The sequence below is a fragment of the Callorhinus ursinus genome, unplaced genomic scaffold (genome assembly GCF_003265705.2).
Source record: "Callorhinus ursinus isolate GAN/ISIS: 27379988/994484 unplaced genomic scaffold, GSC_fseal_2.0 scaffold75, whole genome shotgun sequence".
Classification (NCBI taxonomy): Eukaryota; Metazoa; Chordata; class Mammalia; order Carnivora; family Otariidae; genus Callorhinus; species Callorhinus ursinus.
The window spans coordinates 1,692,336-1,719,164 of record NW_027397137.1 but is presented as its reverse complement, the minus strand read 5'-3'; the positions used below and the strand labels follow the sequence as shown (position 1 = coordinate 1,719,164).

General features: G+C 44.5%; 1 protein-coding gene and 1 long non-coding RNA gene across 2 annotated transcripts in view; one reads left to right on the top strand and one right to left on the bottom strand.

Moving 5' to 3' along the window:
- Positions 1 to 26,829, top strand: part of DSCAM (DS cell adhesion molecule) — an 822,687-nt gene that overhangs the window by 730,800 nt on the left and 65,058 nt on the right. The window contains exons 19-20 of the mRNA XM_073887019.1: positions 3,259 to 3,414; positions 12,839 to 12,972. Of these exons, the coding sequence (XP_073743120.1) occupies positions 3,259 to 3,414; positions 12,839 to 12,972 (290 nt within the window). The remainder of the gene's footprint in view (positions 1 to 3,258; positions 3,415 to 12,838; positions 12,973 to 26,829) is intronic.
- The window catches only part of LOC141371514 (uncharacterized), a 53,189-nt gene continuing 37,152 nt past the window's right edge, over positions 10,793 to 26,829 (bottom strand). Inside the window, exons 2-4 of the long non-coding RNA XR_012376512.1 lie at positions 24,547 to 24,616; positions 21,420 to 21,457; positions 10,793 to 11,090 (exon numbers count right to left, since the gene is read on the bottom strand). This is a non-coding gene — a long non-coding RNA (uncharacterized lncRNA). The remainder of the gene's footprint in view (positions 11,091 to 21,419; positions 21,458 to 24,546; positions 24,617 to 26,829) is intronic.

The window sequence follows — 26,829 nt, the reverse complement described above, 5'->3', positions numbered from 1 at the left end:
GTTCGATACTTTTCAAGACTTGACAAGGCCATTCATCTGCAATTGCTAGAAAAAGTGTACACTTTGAAGTCACATCTCCATCTGCATCTGAACTCTTTGTCATTTCTTCTGTGTCTCCCCAAGACAACACGGTGCTTCCAAAGCAAGACAGCATTTAGTGCCGACCGGATGTTTGCTTCGGTGGTGGCCCAATTGGCGGCACTTTAGAAATGTCATTTCCACCCCTGTTTTTTGCCTTGAGACTCCTTGAGAAGGAGGGAGGGTATGAATACATAAAACAATTTGTTTTAAAACAGAAAGTTAAAAATTTTTATAGTAGAAATAATATGTCTAAATTTATTTTATATATTCATTTCATATTATTTTATTCATGATTTCAACTGAACATTATTCTTTAGTTCCTGGGGTGGTTTTTTTTTTTTAATAACCCCATGGAGTCTGTAAAAGGTAGATGATAGAAATCCTGCTTAAACCATAAAAAAGAACAAAAGCTCAAAAGAATGGCAAATGAAGCAGGCTGTGTGGATCGGGTTTTTTGTCATCATTTTCCTTTCTATTTTCTCCGTATCTGCCAGTCAGGAAAATGCCCAGTGTGCCTCCCGGACCGTGTCAGGAACCTCTGGGGGTAATCTTGAATGGGGCTTCTGACTGCAGTCACATTCCTGGTTCATGAATAAATCACTCATCAAAAAAATATGAACCCCAAGACGAGTAAACATCCAAGTGTTGATTCTAATCCGCATTGTGCTACATGAGTAGATGGAATTCTTCTGCTTTAATTGTTGCTTTCTTTAAAAAGATGGGGATGAGCCACTTCCCTTTGTCCCTTGGAGCCATCCTCTCCCCATTACTGTGCCTTACCTAGGAACTGTCCGGACGCATCAGCGCCACCCTCTCCTGCAGCAAGACTGCAGCCCACTCTCTCCAGTGGGGAGAGACCCTGGGGCCCTTCTTAAAGATAAAAATTTAAAAATAAATGCAAAAACCCAAAGTCCCGGGGCGCCTGGGTGGCTCAGTCAGTTAAGCGGCTGCCTTCGGCTCAGGTCATGATCCCAGGGTCCTGGGATCGAGCCCCGCATCGGGCTCCCCGCTCCGCGGAGAGCCTGCTTCTCCCTCTCCCTCTGCCTGCAGCTCTGCCTACTTGTGCTCTCTCTCTATCTCACTGTCAAATAAATAAAACCTTTAAAAAAAAAAAACCCAAAGTCCCCAGAGATCAAATGGTGTAGACAAGGTCTCATAACTAGCTGCTGGCATGCAGCCCTGTGGTACCCTGTTTTCCCTGGGGTGTGTGTGTGTGTGAGAGAGAGAGAGAGACAGAGAGAGAGAGATCTTTGGCACAGCATGGAAGTTCCTACATCTGAAAAGATCTTGATGAGATCTATACTTAATTTTTTTCCCATTAGCATTTGAGTTTTTTTTTTTATCGTCATCCACTCGACCCATATTAGATCTGTTCAGGAAAACGAACATCTTGGGTGGATAATATAATACGAGGAGTTCTGGTGGTCACTGGCAGACCCTCCCTTCTGAGGGGAGGCTTCCTAACCCATCAGGCCTAAAGGTTATCCACTCTGAATGTGCAGTGACCCCACACAGGAGCGAATATCTTTTCACTTTCGGAAGCCATCTCTTGAGGCTTCCAAATTGTGGCCCCAAAAAGTTTTCACCCTGCTGACCTCCCCAGAAGACCCCAGGCCAAAGGCATCTTCTGGGGACTGCTTTCCTTGCCTCCTTCCCCCCCAGCACAGCATCCGGCCGCAGGACTGGCCCACGATCTGCTCAAGGTGGTGATGCGCCCTGGGCTCACGCTCAGGCCTGCGGCTGCGTCTGTCGCCCGCCGTCCTTCCCATGCCTGTTTCCCCACAGCCCTCACCCCACACAGGGATCCTGGCAGGTGCGTGACAAGCCTGGGCCACTCCAGGCCCTATTTGAGATTTAACTTTTCACCTCTGTCCAGCTCTGACGGAAACCAAGAAGACAAAAAGGCATTCCAGAGTTGTCACTAACGCAAAATAGGTGACTGTTAATTAATAGGCAGCCTTCTGTGCAATATGCCAGGACAGGAGGACAGCGGGCAAGAAGAGAAAGTTCGTCTAATCTGACCAATGTGACATTTTCACCAAGTGACTACAGCAGGGCGCTGAGACCGTGCTCTGTGGACACGAGGCCATGCACTCGGCGACTGTATTAGGCTCCATAACCTTAGGCAAGGTACTGACCCTCCCCCTGCCCCAGTTTCCCTACCTGCAACATGAATGGGTCGTGGAGATAATAGGATTGGTGTACTGGTTAAATGAGTTTGGTAGTTGGCGGCTGTCTTTGCCAAGGCAAGAGGGAGAGAAGCTGACAGACAGCCCTACACCTTGCTAACCGTATGCACCGGTGGCCTTCACAATAGCCAGCCACCCAACAAGGCATCCCTCCTGAGCCTGCTCCACGCCCGTCCTCTTAGTAACTGGGCACAGGCTCACAGGCAGTGCCAACACGCTACGGATGGTTGTGTCGGGGGGGAGCAGTCCTCAAACCACTCTCTCCTGCTCCAGGTGCTCTGTAGGTGGCTCATTTCAAAATCCAGAACACCCATGGAGGTCTTTAACACATCATTGTAAGTTTTCTCAAATTGCCCTGTCTAATATGCCTAAGATGGGAGAGCATAACATTCCACCCTTGAATATGATTAGCTGATCCCACTCCAGAAAATGAGGCATTTTTAGCTAACACCCCGTTTCTGACACATCAGCATGTCACTGATTCAGCAGGGAGGCTGGGGGAGGGGGGTCACTCCAGGTAAGAGGAACAGTTTGCTGAGCCACCTCATCTCAGTTCAAACACCTGAGAAGTTAGGTACTTAAAAATACATGACCATCAGAGTAGAGCTTGTTTGCTTTTTAAACAAAAAACAAAACTCAACTCGCAGAAGTTTCTTGATGAGCAATTAGAAATACACCCACAGAGTGAGCGATGTGCAGTCCCAAGCTCCCTGGGTCCAGTGTGGGGGGCATGCTTGACTTAGCTGCCGGGGGCGTTGGGCCCTGGCGGTCGGCGTTGAGTTCTAACACTTAACGTGGAGTGACTTGCTCTGCTTTCCAGAACGACATTCTGCCCCCTCTGTTCTGGGTCAGTTCCGTGTGAATGAGGCCGTGCACAGCCCCTTGGAGTGATTCCAGGGTGTGGCGGCTGGAGGGCGAGCCCCAGAGCTGGACAGCGAGCCCCGTGCCCCCACAGCCAGTCACCAGGTCATATTCTCTTGTCCTCCAGAGCTGGGCGAGATTAAAAACGTCACCACGACACAGCCTTCCCTGGAGCTGGATGGCCTGGAGAAGTACACCAACTACAGCATCCAAGTGCTGGCCTTTACCCGCGCCGGGGACGGAGTCAGAAGTGAGCAGATCTTCACTCGGACCAAAGAGGATGGTGAGAGATGGGGCTGGTGTGTGTGTGTGTGGGGGGGTGCTCGAGGCCCCGCAGAGCGACAGCATGGGGACAGGAGCTAGTGTTGGGAGGGCTGGGTCCCAGAGCCCCATGTTCCTTCATGGGCCTGTCCTTGACTCTGCTCTGGGTGAACCACCGGCTGCCCTCCCAAGATATTCCAGTGCAATTCAGACCGTCGACTTCCTGGGTCGCCTTTGTTCGATGTATCCATCTTTTCTCTTCCTTAGAATTTTTCTTCTTTTTAAAAAAATTTTTGGCCGAGTACTATTTAAACAAAAATGCCTTTTGTCGCAGAGCTGTGAAACACGTCATACCTGTTTTTTTATCCCATCAGAATAATTTCCGTGACTCATCATCTGTTAGTGTAGGCTCAGATGATTTCCACCCTTCCACTGGAAGATTTCGTAACGGTCTAAGTCATATTATTCTACGCCAGCTTTAGAATCACTTTAGAATAAACCTTTAGTTTGAGAGCTTTGTATTAATTTTTTAAAAATTATTTAGAGGAATTCATAATGATTTAGTAAAATTTTAAATTACGGCTCACGTCGGTTCAGGCCATTAATTCTTGCTGTTCCAAACAATGGAGACTTGCTTGTGTGACTCCCAAACCTGCAAAAACTATATGGCAAGTGGTTTTTTAGGGTCTGTTTGGGTTTTTTTTGTATTATTTTAAGGGAAACTCTGAAGTGCCATATCTGAGCCTATTTAAAAAACAGTTACAGTTCTGATAAATACAGCTATAGTGAGAAAAACCGTCTCCACCTTAAGAAAGGAAGGAGCAACTATGTCAAATGATACCAACGTGGGACTCTCCACATCAGAGCACAGAACTGTCCCAGAGATAGGGTGGGGGTGAGACACCAGTGCCTCGAAATCCAGTGCAGATTTTGGCTCTACAACTTTTGTCTTCTTTCCAGGACTCTGTTCCCAGGAAGCTGGGCAGAGCATAGTGGGGAGGGGTTAGCCATTCTTATGACCTCCCGTTGGCAGGTTGGATGCTGATGCACCCTCCGTCTCTATGTGGGATTCAAACACCCTGGTTCCACCCATATCCATCCAGTGGAAGCAAGGCTGGGGACTCAGGCTCCGAGGCCTGGATAGACTCTTCCTTCAGCCTCTGTCCCCTAACAAAGGTTCTCTGACACCCACAGCATACCCTCTCCCTTCTTACTCTTTGTCCTCACCTCTGCAGGCCCAGCCCTACTCCCCCAACAGGTCCCATCCATCTACCTTCGCACACTATTCTCACTGTCTCTGGGTGAGAGTCCTTCTTGTTTCACTGGAGTTGCACACAAATTAGCCTCATTAGCTTTAGCTTGTTCAGAACACACAGGTAATTCTTCCCAGGAATGTGCAGGTATCAACCAATTCTGCTCAAAGGAACTGGATTATTTAGGGAAATCTTAGAGCAAAATGAAATGCCGTAAGAAAGTCACACATTAACGGAGAGATCTACAAAGCTCTGTCCTAAGTGAAGGTGGTCATAATGTAGTTTTTTAAAAATGCAATAGACAAAGCTGTGTCTAGATGTTGGCTCTGTCGCTTGCTGCCCAGGGGACTTTGGGCATGTTACCTAACCTCTGAACTGAACTCATGTACAAAATTGCCATTATGATCAGGGTTTAAGATATAAAAAGTCAAGTGATGTGTGCAAACAGCTAGCTTGACACAAAGTGGGTTGGTTCGTGACACTAGATATTTGATTGTTTGATCTCCACTCCTTCAGAGTGGGGGTGGCACATTCTTTTGCATTGCTAAGCAATAATACAAATGTCACTGGAATCATTATTTAAAGAGCAAATTGATTAGCAACATAAATTTTGACACCTGCATTGTTCAGAAGAATGTACAGAAATCCATTAAGAAGGGAAGGTTCCGCACAGCTTATTGACTAGCGATTTTGGATCAATTTTTAATTAATCCTCCACTTTTAGGAATCATAGGGTTCTCTCACTCAAAGCTTGACCCTGAGACCTAAAGTCTAATTTGTCAATCAATTATTCTCTGCTTTTGTATCTAATGCCGATGGTGTATGGAGATGCCATCGATGGTAAAAGACCCTGCCCTGGGTCTAGCAGTTCCCCTGGGGAAGGAGGTGGAGAATCCCACGTGTGCTGGTGTGCATTACAAGAGCAATGCAGAACCGAATGTCAGTATTTACTTGGGATAAATCATTAGCATTTTCAAAAACAAGCAGAACAGAGATTAGGAGGAAGTAGAGAAAAACTGGTATAACAATGAGCTTATCTCCCCCAGATACACACAAAAAATTCACTGTTTGGAGATGGTGAAGAATTGTGCCAGCCACCCTTATAAACCTAATACCTAATATAAATAGGCATTTGAGCAGTTTATAGGACTGAAAGCAATTTTGTGTCTAATTGAAAGAAGAGACAAGGCTAATTATCATAGAAGGAATGCTTAGTCAAATTGAGAATATAGATCCTGTTTAAACTTCTGCTACAAAATCGTACAGTTTGGAAAGTTTGGATTAACCTGCCAGATTCAATTAAAATGATGTAAGGTTGTGGATAAAATTCAAGTAAAATAGTAATTGCCAACATTCATTAAGTTCTTCCTCAGTAAGGCACTAATCTAGGCACAGATTGAAGTTTCAGTGTTTATTGATATTCTCATGGGGAAAGAAATATTAATGTATTGACACAAAGCATTCAGTTTGGTCCTCTGTGCCCCACACATTTCTCAGACAAGGTCCCTAAACCCCCAGTGTCAGGAAGCCTAGAGTTTAAGTTGTGTTGTTAGGTCACTGATCATCTCAAGAAGGAAAAATCTATCACTTGCTAATAAAACATACAAAAATGGAATAAAATGGTAACTAAAAATAGATAAGATAAATAAATTGAATCAAAAATTAAAACATTTTTAAAGTTTATTTCTGCCAGGGATAATTCGCAATTGAGATGTTTGCTCAGAGAAAAAGTTGTCTGTGCCTTAAGAAGTTTCTCAGCCTCCATAAAGATTGTTGGGCCAGGGACAGATTCTTAAACCTGTGGACATATTCTTGGGTCCATAAACATACTCTTGGCCCCACAGGCCTCGCCTCAGGTTTGTGGACATATTCTCAGGGTCCGTGAGAATTGCTCAGGCTTCAGATTCTCTTCCCAAGACTGCTCAATCAATCAGAACTTGTACGTTTATTATTCTGCAAGAACGTAAAAGATTATTTGCCGATCTGACTTTCTGGTTTTTTTTTTAACACAAGACAGCTAATTCTGAATTCCAAAGGGTTTGTGAAATCCTAATACCGTCTTATTTGCTAAGACTATAATCTGAGCAAAGCCTTGGGGAAAGAGAACACAAACAAAACCCAATCTATTAATTTCCAATTGTTATTTTTATTCTGCAGGCATAAGGTTGTTACAGCCCAGATCCTTTTCTGCAAAAGTAAACATTGTATATGTATAAATAGAGATGGTTGTGTTTAAGTGCAAATATTTGCTGAGTACATTACTAATGCACATAACTCTGTAAATCATTTTATATGGGAAGAAGGCCAGCAAGAGTTGCGATAGGGGACCTGTGCTCCCCCCGTCCCATGATTCACACTCGCTTTGCGGGGCCGGGGTCGGGGGTGTGCCTCTGAAAACAGAGCTAAGATTGAGTGAAGAGTAAACTGACACCAGGCTATCTCTGAATCTCTCAATCCATGGGGTCCTCAGATCTTGAGCCATACATTCTCCTGGAGGCATGGATCATCTGTTCTCGGGTGTTGTGTGATCACACCTCAGTGCACCTTAAAAGCAGTGGACTCTTCATGTCTATTTGCCTAACGACCCGAGTGTCACCCCTGCACAGACAGGTACTGAGCACATGGCAGGGCTGGGCTCCGTGTGGCAGCAGGTGCACCAACAGCACAACAGACCAGGGTGTCCCAGAAGGCCTTCCCCTGTGTGGATTTCAGAGCTCCTTGCACTGCAGTGATGCTCAGGCAGAGCCCCAGAGGTGCCCCGTGGAGGTTGGCTCCCCACTGCCCACTCTAGTTCAAGAAGAGCCACCCCACATCCACCTGTGCCTGTGTATTGGCTCCCCACAGGATGCCGCAGTTAAAGGATTTGTCTCCTTTTAAAAATGTTTAGAAAATACCGCTCTTATAAGAGCAAAGGCCAGGAATACCAGCACCTTGTGGAAATGGGACTGGAAAAGAGACTTGTGCGTGGCAGGACCATGATGGCAGTTGTGGATGGTTCCATCCAGCATCATGCGGTCTGCGCGTGGCTCGGGGTGGGGGGGTGGACCTCGGGGCAGCACTGGGCTCGGGTGGGTCTGGCTACCGTGGTGGATCACATACGGACAGGCTCCACGCACACACACACCATCCATAACACACACACAACCCTGCCTATGCCAATCACCAAGACCAGAGAAGTGGTCGTGATAGTAATGAAGCAGGCTGAAGTATCTGTGTACTGAGTCAAACTTATACTTCATACCAGTGCAGTAATTTTTCAAAGCACTGACTTTAATGTTTTATATTAACACACATCATTAGAGGCCTTAACTATACAGACTCATTTTTTATGCTGTATAACAGATCACCTCAAACTTAGCACCTTAAAACAACAAAAATTTATTATCTCACTGTTTCCATGGGTTAGGGGTCCAGGTACAAGTCAACTGGGTCCCCTGCTTGAGGTCTCACAGGCTGAAATCAAGGTGTTGGCTGGGGCTGTGGGCCCATGTGAGGACAGGTCCTCTGCCGGGCTTACTGGTTGTTGGCAGGGTTGGGTTCCTTGTGTGTGTACAGGACTGGTACCATCTCCTCGGTGCCCAGAAGCCACCTGCCATTCCCTGTCATATAGCCCCTCCCCAGCAGGACAGTTTGCTTCTTCAAGACCAGTGGGAGAGTATCTCTACTGCTTCAAATCTCTCTGACTTCTTCCATCTCCGACCCCTAGCCCCTCTTGTAAAGGGTTCCTCTGATTAAGTCAGGCCCATCCAGAATATTCTCCTGTTGGTTAACTTAAAGTCAGCTGATTAAAACATTAATTATATCTGCAAAATCCCTTCACCTTTGTCACATAACATAACCTTATCATGGGAATAGTCCATCCATCATAGTGACAGTTACCACCCACGTTCAACAGGAAGGAATTACACAGATATGTATATCAGAGGAAGAGAATCTTGGGCACCATCTTAAAATTCTTCCTACCACACTATAGCTGATGAAATCATTTTTCTATTCACTTAGAAAATCTGTATTGAGGGTTAGTGTGTTCCAGATAGTGCCCCAGGCACTGGAGATACAGTAGAGAACAGGATGGCCCTGGCGGGGCTTGCAGGCTGCTGGAGGAGACAGATATTTGAGTGGATCCTGACATGTGCCATGAAGGAGAAAGATCTTAAGAGAGAACGTGGGAGCCCTGACTTAATCTAGGCTAGTGGTCAGAGAAGATTTTCTCAAGGAAGTAATTAGTAGAAGCTGACAGACGTGTAAGAGTTGCCAGAGAAAAGAAGGAGAGTGGGAAAAGATTCTAAACAGAAGGAACGTTAAGACCCTAGATCATCCTGTATCAAGGTCCTGGGGTGGGACAAGCGTGCCACTTCCAGAGACCTAAGAAATGGTCTGATATTGCAGAACGCTAAGCCAGAGGGAGAGGCCAACTACTAACCATGTCACGTAGAGTTCTAAAGGACTCACTAATCTTACACATCCTCTGGGGAGTGGTAGGGGGAGAAAATTCTAGGTTCTGGCTTTTGCAACCATGAACATAGCTGTGCCATTTCTTGCAATGGGTACAGGAGGAGGGGAGGTTTGGAAGGGAAGACAGTGATCCCAGTTTGGGACATGGTAGGTCTAAGGCACCTATGAATCTGAGTGGAGATCTCAGTGGCAACTGGCTTTGTGAGCTGTAAGAGCTTCTTCCATGCAGCAAGGAGGCATAGGGAAATTGGAAGAACACAGAAGAGATGGTCCTCTGGAGTGGCATTCTTTACTTCAACCAGTTAGATCTGAAGTCAGAAACCCACTCAACAATGGAATTCGTGAAAGTTGTCTAAACTTGCTTGTACTTCCATTAAAAAAAAAAAAACAGATTAACAAAATGTAACTTGATGACTAAGATCGTTTTAAGAAAATATGTCCCAGACAGACCATCCTACACCATCTGTTTTCTGCAACTCTCAACATCTGGTGTTTATAGTTCAACCCTGGGTCACAAAGTAAAGGCTAGGATCCTTTAGCGATGTGCCATGTAAGGAAATGAAGATTGTCCTTACAAATGATAGCTAGAATTTATTTGGTGCCTGCTGTATGCAAAACTCCATATAAATTCTTTAGATGAATTCTCTCTCATAATCCTAGCAATAAAACCGTAAATAGGTACAATTATTGTTCCAACTTCATAGATGAGGAGACTAAGGTTTGTTGGAGAAGTTAATGAATTTGCCCAGGACAGAGAACTAAGTGGTAGAGCTGAACAAAAGCCCTCAGTGAAAATGCAGGGCTCACACTTCCCAGCATCATGATATGAAATTTTTTTGTATAAAATTCTAATAACCCTAGAAGGAAAGATTGCACAAGAGAGATCATACATCAGTGTATGAGGAGTCAGATGGGGATTTACATAGTAAATGCAGTGAAAGCCCTTTGATCTGATTTAATCAAGAGAAGTTAATGGAAATAATCAAAGCAAGGAGTTGCTAAAGTTTACAGTGACCAACAGACGTATTTTAAGGTACGTTTAAGGTACATTGCATTTTAACTTAAAACATACAAATAGAGATTGATTCTCTATTCATTCCTTAATTAAATAACATGGTCTCATTTCTTTAAGTTTTGGGTGAAGAGATCTCTATGTCATCAGTTCCATGACTGTTTCCATCGTGGGTCATCTGCCATTTCCAGCTTAGGCTTCCTGAGAGTGGAGCAAAGCGTGCTGCCGTTTGCCAACAATCGCTTTGCTAGGTTTTTTTTAAATCTGGTTTTCGCCATATGTATCATTTTTCTCGATGGTCTTGGCCCAAACCTAGCCAAACCTTCCTTTTTTTAACTTACCTTTGAGAAAGCTTTTCCAAAGAAGTTCCATTAATTGTCTCAGAAACAGCTTTCTTTGGTACTCATATTTCATTGGTTTACATAATGAATTAAATCGCATTACCACGACAAGTATAATTGTCACAAACAAGGTGGAAACAAACATGACTGACTTTTGCTAAGCAGTCCCCCGGGTGGTTGCTGCCCAAGCACTTGGGCTTCTAGAAGGAAGCTAGCCAGGGGGAGTGTTGGGCATGGTGAACGCCAGCAAGGTGGTTGCTTTGCAGAAGGAATGGGGAGTGTTGACGAATCTGGGGCATCCGTTAGGATGAAAAGGTCAAGCAAATGTCCACTCTACCCTTGGTGTTCAGGAGGAGCCACTGTGGGTCTGAACCAGGTTGCAGATTGGTGGAGGTCTTTGTTGTTACCCTCACCAATAGGAAACCTGAGCACAAATGCCCTCCATATTCAGGACAACAGTGCCTTGTTCCTAAGGACTTAGTAATTCCGGTGTCATCGCTTACATGTGTCCCCTTTCCTAGACCTCTGCCATCAGTGGGACTTGCCAAAAACTGATCCGAGATTTTATATTTTCAAATGGTGACGATGTCCAACCCAAGTTAGCATTCACCATGGTTGCTGGTTTTGTTGTTTTGACCTAGAAGAATCGAGATGGCAATCATGAGACACACATTCAACTCCAAAAATGTTTACTGAGCAGTTATGTTGTTATTGGAGCAGGAAGAGACGCAAAGATCCCTCCAGGGGCTCACGAGAGACTTATATTGGTTGGAATTTGAAGACCTCTATCAAGGTGGGAACCACGCTTCATGTGGACAGGCAGACCAGTGAGGAACAAAACAAGATCCTCAAGGCTTATCTAGTAGCAACATTAATGCTCTTTTCCCCTCTCCCTGTAGCCTGCCTACCTCACTCCATCCTCCCTCTTCAACCTGGAAAACAGAAAGATGGGGGGGAGAGTACGTGCATTCAGGCTCACCCCCAAATTACGCTTAATATTGTTAGCACCATGTCCTGCTTTCTTGGACGGTTTACAGAGGAGTGTTTGTTGTCTACATGAGCTGTGAATCTCTGACACAAAAGTCTATCCTCATCAAAAGTATTTCTGTACCTCCCCTCAGCCAAAAAAAGGTGTTATTACCAAGTGTCTCGGGCGAGGAAGAGCGGTCCCTGATGACTATGGAAGTTTGCCCTCATCCCTCTCTAACTCAGGAGGCGAGATGTACATCCCTAGCCTGTTCAAAGCCAAACTCTGTAGCAGCACAAGAAGCTAAAGTCTCCAGCTGTTCAGAGGCAGGAAATCACGAGGGACTGCAATGGGGAGGGAAGGCTCCCAGGAAGACAGGGACTTGAACTGAACGTATGATTTCTGTGGAAGAAACAGTTATTCATGGCACTTGTTAAGAGTGGCAAGGCAGACTTTATTCAGGGGGACTGCTGTGAGGTATACGTGTGGGGACCCCCTTAGTGGGGGATCGCAGTAAGGGAGAGAGCCTGGGCTGACTTCAAATACAAGTGAAAGTGGGAATTTACAGCCAAGGGATGGAGAGGAAGGAGTGGGGTCGCTGGGTGGAAAATTACGGACAAGAGACATCAGGGATGAGGGGCGTTCTGACTAGATGGATCAAACAGGACTTTTGCTGAAGGCACGCTAGGATGACCAGGTATTACCTGGGGTATGGTAGAGGATGAAGACGTTGATTGTGTATCAAGAGAGATCAATTATTGAGGTGATTCAGGCTGAACTGACTTAGCAGGATTCTTAAAACTGGGCTCTTAGCGGACATGCCCGTGGACAGGGCTAGTGGGGTCCACCAGTCTCTCGTCTGAGAGAGACTGTCAGTTCCTAGGGCTGCTGGAACAGAGTACCACAGACGGGAGCTTCAACGACAGAGATGCATTATCTCACAGTTTGGAGGTCGGAAGTCCAAAATGAAGGTGAGGGCCAGGTTGGTTCCCTCTGAGGCTGTGAGGGAGAGTCTGTTCCAGACTTCGGTCCTTGGCTTATTGATGGCCATCTGTTCCCTGTGTCCTCACGTTGTCTTCGCTCTCTGCATGTCTTTGTGTCCACATTGCCCCTTTCTCCATAAGGACCCCAATCCTACTAGGTGAGGGCCACCCTAATGACCTTAATTTAACTTGATTATCTCTCTAGAGACCCCTTCTCCAAATAAGGTCGCAATCTGAGCTTCTGGGGTTGGGGTCTCCACGTGTGGATTCTGAGGGGACTCGGTGGAGCCCTCTCTCCGGTCAGCACTGATATTCAAGGAGCTGACCGTGGAGAGAGTGGCCAGGCCCAGCTGGAGCGGGGGTCGTGTTGGGCAGCATGGGCCTGAGCGCCCGGTCGCAGCCCCGTGTCTGTGACTAAACGCACGACTCTTCTAGTTCCAGGTCCTCCTGCAGGAGTGAAGGCAGCTGCAGCCTCAGCCTCCATGGTGTTTGTGTCCTGGCTTCCCCCTCTCAAGCTGAACGGCATCATCCGAAAGTACACTGTTTTCTGCTCCCACCCCTACCCCACAGTAAGTTGGTAAATAACCAAGTGCCTTTCAAGCACCTTCCAGAAACAAGCTGCGAGCACTCCCTGGGGACAGTTTTGTTCCTGTCTCCCACCTACTTGGGTCTTTCCAGTGGTTTTATTTTTGTCTCCCGTTGTCTCCACCACAAAGCAACATCCTCATTTATACCTCATTTGAAAATACGCTTCTGAATCATTGCAAGGGACACAATTGTCTAGAATTGTTGTTTATTTGGTGACTTCCCACGAAACTGCCAGCCGGCTTCTCGAAATCAAAACCCAGAGGTCTTAATTGAACCTTAATTGATAGTCAGTGGACAACACCTATTGATTTTGCTGTTGGACTCGTCGTTATGTGCGCTCCAGGCCCCCTCTGCCTGCCCCCTTCCCTCCGCCCTCCCTCCTGTGGCCCCACCTCTCGCCCCTTCTTCCTGCTGGGACCCACCCCCCACTGAGGGAGAGCGAGCAAGCCCCTCTTGTGCCAGACATGGGGGCCCTTGCTGAGGATCTGTGACCCTGACAATTACGTGGTCCGCCTCGTTCATTGTGACAGAATTAAAAGTTAGGGTAATTAATACTTCCCAGGGCTGTATTTATTTTCATTAATATTATCACTAGCAAGTCATAATTATAGAGCTAAGCTGTTTCTCAGACCAGATACAAAAGCAGATCCAAACGGGAAATTTTAGAGAAAAGAAAGCCAAAGTGGGACAAAAAATTCATGATATCTTCATAGGAATATGTAAGGCATTTTCAGAGGTAGGCACCATGGCTGACCCCTCTTTCTGTCCCCCCGCTGGGCCATAGAACTTGACAGGGATAGTCACTCAGGAAGTGTTTGTGGAATGAAGACACAAACTAATTTTGTTTTTTATTGTGGTAAAATGCCTTCACATAAAATTTACCATCTTAATCATTTCTAAGTGTCCAGGTCAGTGGCATTGAGCACATTCACGCTGTCATGCGACTGTCCCCACCGTCCACCTCCAAAACACTTTTCATCTTCCCAAACTGAAACTCTGTCCCCCTTAAGCACTAACTTCCCAACCCTCTGCTTCCGGCATCTTCAGCCACCACTCTGCCTTCTGCCTCTGTGAATCTAACTGCTCTAGGGGTCCCACAGAAGTGGAATCTGACAGCCTTTGCCTTTCTGCCATGGGCGCACCTCACTGAGTATCATGTCCTCAAGGGTCATTATGTTGTAGCAGGTGTCAGGATTTTCTTCCTTTTTAAGGCTGACTCATGTTCTCGAACTAATTGATTAATTGATTCTCTAATCAAAGTGGTACATTTTCCAAAGTCTAGAGTCCGTAGAGAACCCCCAGGCCTCGGAGCGCCCCAGACAGTGAGCGTGATTAGCAGCGCCGGAGAGACAAGGGAGAGCCTGTGTTCAGCTCTCAGAGGTCTGCATCTCTGCTGGAGAACGTTTGTCAACAGCAGCCCCCCTGGAGCTGAAGTAAAGATATACATGTAAATGGTCAGAGATGGGCTCCAGAACTTTCTTGCAGGTTCCTTCTTGGTTTCAAACATGCTGTTAATTCCCACCTGCTGAGTCCTACCGTCAACGTTCAGAGATGCTAAGCAGTGCTGGGAGGAAGCCCCAGGCAATCGCGGTCTGCTACTCAGAGAGGCGATTCGCGGGGGACCCCTGCGCAGACTCTGATTTTCTCGTCAGCCCTAACATAGAGCCATTCTGCCAAAAAGAGACGAAATCATTGCTAGAGCAAGGCATACCTGCATTCCACTTGAATTTGAAATGCTTCTTTATTTCTATTCACTCATTCATCCATCTATTTGCTGTAGAACTCACATTTGCTGTTCTGACTCCAGCAGCCTAGGAAGAGGCTAGCAGGGTACCCAGAACACCAGCAGCTGCCCCTCTATCTGCTCTTTATCTCTAAGGTAAAAACCCCAGCCAGCTCATTTGCAGCTGGTCCAGACAGACCAATGCATGGGTGAGACAGCCCCACTTGTGGATGCCAGGGACCACGTTAGCCAGGGGGGGACCACTGTCCCCCCGAGCCAGTGAATTCCCCCCCATAGAATAGCAAGAAGCCATGCTCAAACTGTCCACAGGATGGAGAAGAAAGGGATTTCCACAGTCTCTCTTTGCACAGAACAGTAGGGTTCGACCACCCAGGACCGTCCCAACAAGACCCTTCCAAAAATGACCATCCTAACATCCAACTAACCAGAAAAAAATGGGAATGAACAACCAGGTTTTTCACCTACCTAATGTCTGACTGCCACTAGCTAGGTCTGTCCGTGCTGCTTTTGACGGTATTAAAAAGCACTATGGATCCAGAAATAGGATCGTTATAAGGTGCCTGTGATCTTCTCGGCAGCAGCATGTAAGTTTTGCAAGGAAGGTCCAGAATCCCAGAACAGTCCTCAATAACGTGAAGTGAACCAGAATCAGGCTGTTCCATCTCTCGAGCCACATGGCTGTTCATCTACTTCAAACATCTAAGACCACAAGGCCCAGATTTTTTAATAGACTTTATTTTTAAAGCACTTTTAGGGTGACAGAAAAACTGAGTGGGAGGTACAGAGATTTCCCATACGAGGCCTATGATTAAAATAAAATAATACTATTCTAAGTAAAGAGCAGAAAGGACTAATGCATTTCTCTTCGAAGGGAAAACCACCCATTATTTTGGGGTTTTATTCATATGGAATTAGGAAGAGAGTATAAATTACTCGAAAGAGGGACTTTGTTTCCATCCCGAGCTTCTGTAATTTGACAGTCAGAATTCTGGATGCTGTCCCCTCTTGCGATGCTTTGCCATCTCCACCTATGTGCCGAATAAACACCAGAGGGCAGTGTGAGCTCTGTATATTTCTCTTGCTCATCTCCCTGACTTTCTTTTCTCTGAAATGATTTCATAGTTGAATGCGGAACATGGGAAGATAAATGAGGACACCGCACACCCTGTAATTTGTTGCTCTGTAAGGGACTCCCTCGGCTAACCTCCTCGCTGATATAAATTTCCCCTAAAGACCCCCAGTGAAAGGACCTGTAACAAGCCCCAGGCTCTTCTCCATAACGCGTAAAGCCCGTTGTCTAATAACAGGCAATGGTTTCGTTGTGTTCTTTCGGGTCAGCTTAGTCAAAGACACTCAGATTTGAAATTGCATACGTGGCCAGACGAGAAACTGCAAATTCATCTAAAGTCCGGTGGTGCTGGGAGTCTCACCGTGAGGGACCAGCAGGTGTGCCGAGACATCAACCTTCCCAGGCTGATTCGAGCCACAGAATCTTAAGATTCATTTGACTCAGGAACTCATCCATATAATGTTGGGGCCGTGGCTATTAGTTTTCATATATGATAGTTGGAACGATCAATTCACCCAGTTGTAAGGTCCCAGGGAGAAAGGAGTGAGGCTGGATCTCCTCTCTAGTGCTCCTCCCTGCATGAAAGCAGCCTGCGGGAAATGCCGTGTGTTAGCCAAGCGGGAGGATAGAGAAAGTGTCTCTTTTACAGTGTTAAGCAGATGAGGCAATGAAATTAGACAGCACAAACTTCTCAGCAATGAACAACATTAGAAGACCTAAAATAATCTTATCAACGAGCCGTAACCTACATCAGTTGTTCCAGTTTTGGATGATGATATGACCCAGTCCCTGCACAGGACAGGTGTTCAGTCGACGGTGCTGAATGAGCAAGGGAGAATGTTCTAGTACTCTTCTTATCCAGAGGATGACTTTCCCCTACTAAAATCCCCACAGTGTAGCCCACAACTTGGAAGTAAGCAAGTCTTCAGGGAAGCAAGGAAAGTAACCTTTACCAGGTCTGGGTAAATTCTGAGCCAAGGTAGCTGGTGTGTGTTTGCCCCATACGTGCCCCCCCGCAGCCCAGGGCCTGCATTTAATAAATCATGGGGCTGAAGACAAGGGAGAGTGGCTTCAGAAACCCAGAAATGTTGAGGAATCTCAGGTCAAACAAGAGTGCCACAATAGAACCGTCAAGCGGGGTCTACCTGACCGTCCCTATTTATAATGCTGTCCATCTTTCTGGCCACTGCTCCTGTCTCCGAAGCCACCACAGACCCCCTGGCTATACGAGGCCATTGCCCCCTCCCCACCAACACCTACCCTTACATGTATGCATTTCTCAACACTCTTCCTTCGTCTTCTTTTCCTAGTCTTGATTATCTCCATGAATCACTGAGTCTGTTCTTATAATTTAACTACCATCTGAAGTTACGAGGGTCAAAAATGTTTCTCTCCAACCCCAACCATCTTACAGGACCAGTCTCATATTTCCAGCTTCCTTCCATCCATGTCTCCGTCGAGATTCCACTGCATCCAACGTGTCCAGAACCTAATTCATTCTTGCTCCCCTTCTCTTCCCGTTTCCCAGCTAAGCTAATGCTTTAGTGATACCCGTCGTCCTCTGACAAGAGGCTTCGAATCTCAGGGATTTACACCAACAGTTTTATGTTTCTTTCACATTCACGTCCATTGTGAGTTGGTAGCTCTGCTCCATATTACCCACGCTGCAGGAGGGACCCGTGCCAGTTTTATGGCCGAGAGAAGGACCTCTCCGGAGGGTCTGACAGAGGCATAACCTGTCCTCTCTCCAACCACAAGAGAACCAGGAAGCCAATCCCAACACATAGCTAGAGGACAGGAAAACCAGAGCAGCTTGGAGAACAACTCTGTTGGCGGCCATGGGACTGCCATGATAAAGGATAGAGTGTCTGCCTTTCTTTGAGGAGTTCCTGGTTCTAGGGAGGGCAGAAAATACCAGAGATGGTCACTGTTCTTGTGACATGGCAAAGAACACAACCGGGACCTGCAGAGGACAGAATGACATGGAGCACAGGCAAGGGGGTATCACTCAAACAGTAGGAACAGAGCCAGTTTCTTGGGATGTACATACAGCCCCGGCTTGCAGCTGGGACGTTTTGCTGGACAGAAGGGTATTTATGACCCGAGGAAACAGCATCTGTGAAGTGACATTGTGTCCTGAGAATCCTCTCTCCACAATATCTTTTTAATCCTCGCCCTTCTTTCCATGCCCACCACCATTGCCCTGGTTCAGGTCCTCACCTGGGGAACCAAACTGGGTCAGAAGCTTTCCCAGTGCCAGTCTCAAGGTCCCGTCCTTTGTCCACATTGCTGTCATCATCATTCTTTCACATTCTAGGTCTAACCATGTCACTCCCTTGGGCAAATTCTTGGATGACTTCTCCCTTTTTACCTAAATCCTCAAGACGACATGGACAGATTTCCACAATCCAGCTCCAACTCCTGTCCGGTCTCATATCTCCTACTCCATTACCCTACCCAGCCTGTTCTTAAACCATGCCACGTCTCGTGTGTGTGTGTGTGTGTGTGTGTGTGTGTGTGCATGTACATTGGGTCCTCCTTGCCTTTTCCCTCTCATCCGCATCCCATTTAAAGTCTTTATTCTTAAGGCTCAATTTAAACGCTTTATTATTTATTTGCATTTGCATTTGCTATAGGCTATACATTTTATGCATATGGTTTCCAAATGTATTTCTTCGTGGCTCACAATAGGAAATACATCTTACAAGCATAATGCAGTACCCACACAACAAAAGCATCGTAAACAAAATTTACCCTTGCTCCACGTGATACACTCTGATATTTCCCATTCTGGTAGGTTTTTTGCTCTTCGATTTTATTTTGCAAATGATTGTCATAACTCACAAAATTGCCTCCATGACCCACATCTTAAACAATACTGGTTTTCATCAACTAAGCCTCGTGATTACTGTATGCAGGTAGGGTTATTAGGACCTCGTTTTAGTGATACTGAAGTGGATCATGTGCCATCTGTCCAGGACCACGCAGTTTGCAAGGCAAAGGCAGGGGTTGTAACCCACAGGTGTCTGAGCTCAAGAGTCCAGGCCCTTTACCCTGACAGCATACAGCCTTCCCTGGGAAGCTGGCTCTGTCTCACTACAGAGGTCCCCAGCATTACTTTACAGCCTCATTTTGGCATAGCTACAACCTCTTAAATTATTGTTAATGGGGGTATAGTTGGGCCCCCAGAGTGGCTTGTCAGCTGAAGTGCAGGCCTCCCAGCTAGTCACTGTTCTGCCTTTAGAAAGCCTGGTATTATGCGGAGATAGTGGATGTTCAGCAAATGTTGTGTTGAATTAAATTTTATGGATAATGGTTGTGAGTCATCCAACAGAGGTTGAATTGTATAATGATGTTTCTGGTTCATAAGGCAGGAAAGTATCTTACATACTTGGGGATACTTTCAATCTCACAAGGAATTAGATAAAATGCCTATGCTTTTAAATCACTGACATGGAAATCATCCTTCCATAGTTCTATTTAAAAGACCTAATGGTGGCTCTCTCTTTTCTGTGATGGCAAAGCTAGAAATGACGGAGCAGCCAGAAGTTAGCTAAGAGTGCACGGGCTGGCTCCATTTGCATATATGCAATAAATTACTTGTTCATCATCAACTGAGTTATGGCGATCAAGTCAGATTAATAAAGCATTTTTACAGATAATCATTTGCATGGCAGACGGGGTGATCACAGAGAAGAGGTGAGGCAAAACTATAGTGAATTGGAGGTGATTTTGTTAAAAAAAAAAGCCTGGGTAAAGTAAGGACCCTGTGATGCCAGACTGGCTAATTGGACGGTGCTGATTCTAAAACAGTAATATGAAGACACTAGCTTCTTCTGTACCTTTTCTGGACATCAGCTTTAATGTGCTTGCAAAATAATAATTTTTATATTTGGAAGGCCAAAATTGTTTGGAAGTCTCTTTTAAAAAGTAGCCAACAGTCATGGATATAACAACAGTTATAATCGTCTCAGGAAAGTGCAGAGGAAACCACCAAAATTGACTTGGATGAAGCAAGTAGCTTGAATACGCTCTTCCCACCATGTACACAGACCATCCCAGTCTATCCCTATAGGGCAGTCTTCGTGATCCGTTATCTTCTTTTAGAGGTGAAAATAATGAAATAGAATGAAAATCAGATCATGTCCATGTATTATACAGAGAACTTAAAGAACAAAGACAAATCCTAAATTGATCCAGCTAACTTCTTATTCTTAATATAATCCAGGTCACTTCTCTGCCACTAAAAAGAAAGATTTTATATGCCCTCAAAGTGTCGTTGTCCAATAATTAAAAGAGCTGCCTATTTTGCTTATTCTGCTCTGGGGGAGGTTTTTCAAATCACTGCTGTGAACATACTATCCACAAAATCAGAACATTCGAGTCTCTTTTTTTAATAATTAGATATTAGAGCTTTTTAAAGCACCATACTTCAATAGAATTAGTTTTTCATTAAAAAGTTAATTGAAATTTTTTAAGTGGAATTCTTTTTATATCCATGAGATACGCCGAATAATTTGATCTGAGCAGCCTGTGAATCCATAGTCATTCTCTACATAGTTATTCTCGATTGTATTCAAATAATTTCTAGGTCATTAGTCAACTTAATGCAACAGGTGTTTCCTCAGTCCACTCCAGTTAGTAGCGGGTGGGTCCTGACTCTGCAATGCTGGGATCTAGGATCCCCAGGAAATCGTAGAGGGAGGGGTGTAGCTAGGCCACCCTCAGAGAACGTGAGACCCCATCCAGCACAGGAGAGGCAGCGAGGACATGCGAGACCATAGCTGAAGGAGAATAAAAATCAAGACCTTACATGATGTATAAGCCAGGGGCAGAGGTGGCCCCCAGTGGAGGGGCTGAGAGAAGGCTACAAGGCTTGGCAAGTCATCCATCGAGCTAAATAGCGTGAGGGGTTTGGAAATGAATCCAGCAATTAGTGGATAAGTATCCAGTTTTGTAGAAATCACTAAAGAGCGTTTAAAGTAATTCATTGTGTTTAATTCTATCTTATTTACTCTTGTGAAGTGCCTTAAACACGAAAGGAAGACGATGGCACCAAAACGACAAGGCAAAAATAATTCTGTAGTGAAAGTAGATCCCGCAGACCCTGTTCTCAGGCTTTTCATGGGTTGCACTGAAACACGGGGCGGAAACCAACCTCCCAGCAACCTCTACGTTCTTTTGAGGAGTTTACTGTTGAGTTTCTCAGCAATCTTGTGACCCCACCCACCAGACCTAAAGCAATAGTAAGAAAGGCAGAGCAAGTGAATGTGAGCTGTCTGGTCTGAGTATTATTGTAAGGTTGATATAATGAGCTGTAACTTCCGCTCTTGGTACAATTTTCAGGAAGCCAACATGTCTGAGGTGTTATAAAAGAAAATTGCTATAAATATTTTTTAAATCAAATATATGAAGTTTTTATTTATTTTCCTAGGCATTTTGTAAATATGAATCATGTCCTCAACTATGACTGGAGTCGTTTTAGAAAGGGAATTGAAATGATTTTTATTTCTAGATTTTAGCAGGAACCGTCAGGATCTTACTATGCCTTATTTAATTAATCCTCCGTTTGCCAAGCTATGATCATTTCTTGTTCCCTTGGGGCAGGAACTTACCTTACAGGTTACACACTGGACTTGAACTCAGTAAATGCCTATGAATACAAACACAGCAACAACTTACGAGTTTTTCCCATTATGGGCATTGTGCTAAGAGCTCTCGCATAAATTTTCTTTGCAAGACCCAAAGGAGAGATCGTTAGTCCAGTGAGTTCACATGGCTGTCCCCAGGTGTCCTATTGCTCTGGCCACCCCTTGTCAGCCCAGTTATAGCCATCCATTCATGATTACTTCACATCGTAGGCATAATCAAATCTTCTAGAGTGGCTAATATCTCTGTCTTAACTTTGAAGATGAGACAACAGAGTTATAGATCTGCCAGCAGAAAATTAAATATTTAGAGATTTAAATATTTAAATATTGAGAAAAGTGTCTCTCTCTCCTCCCTACCAATTTCTTTTTGCCACTTTTGATTCATTCACCCTAGGAACTACATTTGGAGAGTGCTTTTCTTTAGGCTACAATTTTCTGTCTTGCTGCCCTTGAGGGAGAAGCTCCCCCATTCCTTTCTATTTAGAGTCTCTGAAGCATCAATGCAGTGGAAGTAGCAGGAGAATTCTGGAAATAAAATTGATCCCTTCTCACTGACCAGAGTTTGGGAGGGAGAGACACATAATGGGACGCAGGTAGAAATTAGCAACTCATTTCCAACATGATTAGATCATTGTGTTGGGAAATCTGGTATCCAACAAAGAGACAATTGATGAAAGGTAAATATAATCAGTTATTATATCTCATCTAAACTATTGAGGAAAATGTTTCCTAAGGAAGTAACATTCATCCTCCCTCTTTCTCAGAACAAGCGTTTTTGGCTGAGCATTAAGGGGAAGTCTTTAAACAAATAGATTGCCTTCCCTACACCACATGAACTTCTGAGGATCTTTTTTCCCATTTAGCTCTTTTTCTCTTACATATTGCCACCTCTTGAGCTTAACAATGTTTGAATTATGCACCATCTATGGATAAGTGATTATGGATTCACAAGACGGCCCTCTGTAGGAGGCATCTCACACCCCTGGAGACATCTAGTCTTGCCCTCTTCTGCGGGGCCTACATGTAAGCATCTTAAACCCACCACACTGGAAATGACAGCCAGCCCCAGCACAGCATGCTCTCCTGCTGAGAGCAGGGCTAGCCTTTGCCACTCTGGGTAGCCTTTGACCTCCTCAGGTGTGACTCTCCAATCTCTGTATTCTTCCAGACTCCAAGCTCTCTGAGGGGTTTGCTTGGAGCTCAAAACCCCTGGTACCCCTAGGTGGGAATGCACACAGACTGCTCTCCACAAGAATATGTTACTCCTGGCTTAGCCTCTCATCAGGCCCAGAAATGGATGATGGACAAAACATCAGAAAGCCCTGCATAGGCGGTCTCACATTTTTTGTTAGGAAAGAAGGTACCAGCATCTTTGGGACTATTCTCACTTGTTAAGCCAGTTGCTAAAATTTTAAGACAACAGGAAAAGTCACATTTAATATCCAGTTACATATATTATGAAGAAAACAAATCAACTCTTCTATTGTTTAAATTGGTTGGTTGGCAACCTTCTGCTTACACTTCTGAGAGCCAAAAACTGGTGCCTAGTTATGGCGGCCATCAGGGGAATAGAGTGGCATCAGAGGGTGATAACACCAGTGCAACTAAGTTTCCCAAATAAAGAACAGGAACCCCTGGACAGCTTGACTATTATTTCTCACTCTATAGAGAAATTTCGTTCCAAAAGGAAGAAGTTTCTATTGATAAACCTTTTTACTTTGCCTTTTGGTTGATCTTTTATATAAACAGTGAAACAAATATTGTTGCATAAGAAATTGTATTTTTTTATCATTGATTTTAGCTGCACCTTGGGTTGCAGGTAAAAATTAAATAAAATGCTTATTTTGGAAGTAGTCAAGGACCAATTGTCCCTTATAGACAGGATGCTTATTGAGTTTTAACTAAAAGCTATGCACTCTTCACAGAAAATTCTTATTTTCTGAATATATTTTAATGTTCTGTTGATGCTTAATGTTCAATAGGAGTGATTGTTATAATTTGCACATCGTTAAGCTTTGTAGAATTAATTTGGCAACAACATAGCCTTGGAGCATTACAGAATACAAATACACACAGTCTTGGGATTGTCTCCTCAGATGGCTAGGAAGCAAGCCAAATTCTCTCTGAAATTCTAGAAGGATTTGATGTTCCCATGATTTTCCAAACACAAGACAAGACTGGCGTGAGTGAGAGGTGAGGTAGTGAAGGGGACAGGTAGGGTGACGAAGATGCATGCACACTAAAGCATACACTCATCCCTGGGAAACCTGTGCAAGAGCCCTATAAGTCTCCCATTATTCATCGGACAGTGCGTGTACAGTAGTCAAATTTTCAACCATGGGAAATTCTCTGACTTTATTTTTTATTGAGTAAGCAAGGGGTCTGTGACAAGGAAGAGGCATAGTTAACATTTGCACCCCCTGATTAATTGTAGAGCTGGTACTGCAGCTCATGCAGCCTACTGACCTACATGAGGTCTACTTAACAGCTTGCAAGGGTCAAAGTAAGCCCTTTGTGTGTTTGGTTGCTTGTAATGACAGCATGGACTTGGACCAGAGGCACGGAGCTTGAGCCTCTGCTCACCCATCTGCCACTCTGACCTCAGTGAGTCACTTACTCTGTACCTTAGTTTCCTTGCCTGGGTCCACTTTGATAACAAAATACCACACTGGGGGGCTTAAACTACAGATCTTTATTTCTCATGTTTCAGGAGGCCGGGAGGTCCAAGGTCAAGGCATCCTCAGATCCAGTGTCTGCTGTTTTCATTGTATCCTCACATGGCAGAGAGAGAGAGAGAGAGAGAGAGAGAGAGAGAGAGAGATCTGGTCTCTTCATCCCCTTATAAGGGCACAAATCCCATTCATGAGGGCTCCACACTCATGACCTAATTATTTCCTAGTATCATCATATTGGGAGTTAGGATTTCAACATATGGATTTGGGGGGAAACAGACATTCGGTCCATTCTGCCCCTAGCCCCACAAAGTCCATGTCCTTCTCAAGTGCAAAATACATTCATTCCATCCCAATAGCCCCATAAGTGTTAACTCATCCCAGCAGCTACTCTAAAGCTCAAAGTCTTGTCTACATACCAGCCGAATCAGGTATGGGTCAGAGTCCATGTACATTCATCCAGAGGCAAAATCCTCTCCAGCTGTGAACCTGTGAAATCACAAAAGTTATATGCTTCCAAAATACAAGGGTGGGACACACATAGGGTAGATATTCCCATTCCAAAAGGAAGAAATAGGAAAGAAGGAAGGATTAGGCTCCCATGTAAGTCCAAAATTTAGCAAGGCAAATCCCACTGGATCTTAAGGCACAGGAATAATCCTCTTTGGTTCAGTGCTCTACCCTCAAAACTTCCGAGGATTACAATGTCTCCCTGACTACTCAGTGGGGCTATGCCCACACTGCAGCTCTCTACAGAGGCTTTATCCATTTTGCAGTTCTGCAGGGCAGAGTAGAACCCCCAGGGCTCTGCCAGGCAGGGGTCTCCCCACCTCAGCTCTGGGAGGTCCTCTCCTCAGGGTTTTAGGTGGAGGTTGTCTGGCCTGTTGAAACCAAGGCAGTGACCCTGATGATCTCCGAATATCCTTCAGAGCCATTCTTCCCTTTCCTTGAAGAACAGCACAAGTTCGGGGTCAAATAGCTCAATCATCCTGTCTTGTAGAATCGAAGAACTCAGACAGCCCTCTTCAACTCTATCCCATCTCAGTGCAAACGGGCAGTGTTCCTGCCATCTTAGCTGATTCAGTCCATGGCTCACGTCTGTGCCAATCTCCTTATCACATGGCTGCTGGCCCACACCCTTAATGTTCTCATCCGCAACACACTTTCTCCTGTTTTTGCAATGGATAGGCTGAGAATTTCCCAATTTTTTAAGTTCTGGTTCCTCTTTACTTAACAATTTCTTCTTCAACTCATTTCTCTCTTTTTGCATTTTACCATAAGCAGTCAGGAGAAACCACAGTACTTCACTTAGAAATCTTAGCTAAATGTCCAATTTCATCACTTTTGTGTTCTACCTTCCACAAAACACTAGAACATGAACACAATTTAGCATTTTGTTAATTAGGCAGTTATTTGAAATATTTCGGAAATATTTGAAAAAAATTTATTATAGGCAGGATATAATTGTGTATGGCCTTTATAGCCATTCTTACCATCGCTGCTGTTACTTAGGATTTTAGATCACTTACCCTGAATATAATTATTGATATATTGATATAAGTTTAAATCTATAATCTTGCCACTTGGTTTTGTATTGTCCCATTTGTTTCCTTTCTACTTTTTTTTTTTTTGCCTCCTTTGGATTAATTGAACATTTTTTTTATAACTCCATTTTATTTATTTGGCTGGCTCATTAGCTTTATTTTACTCTTTATTTTGTTTTTTTTAATTTTATTCTGTTATGTTAGTCACCATACAATACATCATCAGTTTTTGATGTGGTGATCCACGATCCATTGTTTGCGTGTAACCCCCAGGGCTCCATGCAGTACGTGCCCTCCTTCATACCCATCACTGGGCCAACCCGTCCCCCCACCCCCCTCCCCTCTAAAACCCTCAGTTTGTTTCTCAGAGTCCATCGTCTCTCATGGTTCATCTCCCCCCTCCGATTTTCCTCCCTTCATTTTTCCCTTCCTTCTCCTAATGTCCTCCATGCTGTTCCTTATGTTCCACAAATAAGTGAAACCATATGATAATTGACTTTCTCTGCTTGACTTATTTCACTTAGCATCATCTCCTCCGGTCCCATCCATGTGGATGTAAAAGTTGGGTGTTCATCCTTTCTGATGGCTGAGTCGTATTCCATTGTATATATGGACCACATCTTCTTTATCCATTCATCTGTTGAAGGGCATTTTGGTTCTTTCCACAGTTTGGCTATTGCAGACATTGCTGCTGTGAACGTTGGGGTGCATATGGCCCTTCTTTTCACTACCTCTGTGTCTTTAATTTCAGTGATTTCTTTAGGATTAAAAGCATATACATTTAACTTATCGCTTTCTACTTTCTAGTGATATTATACACTGTACATATAAGGACCTTATAATAGTATGCCTCTGTTTTTTCCCTTTTCAATATTTGTGCAATTGTTATAATACATTTTACTTTTATATGTTATAAACCCCACACTACATCATTATCTTTTGATTATTAATGATCTTTATGAGAATTAAATAGTAATAAAAACCATATATTTGCCTTTACAGTTACCATTTCTGGTACTTTATATTCCTTTGTGTACATTTATATCTCTATCTGGTATCATTTTCCTTCTGACTGAAGGACTTTCTTTAACATTTCTTATAGTGTGGGGTCTACTGATGATTAATTCTGTAAGCTTTTTATATTTTTAAAAAGTATTT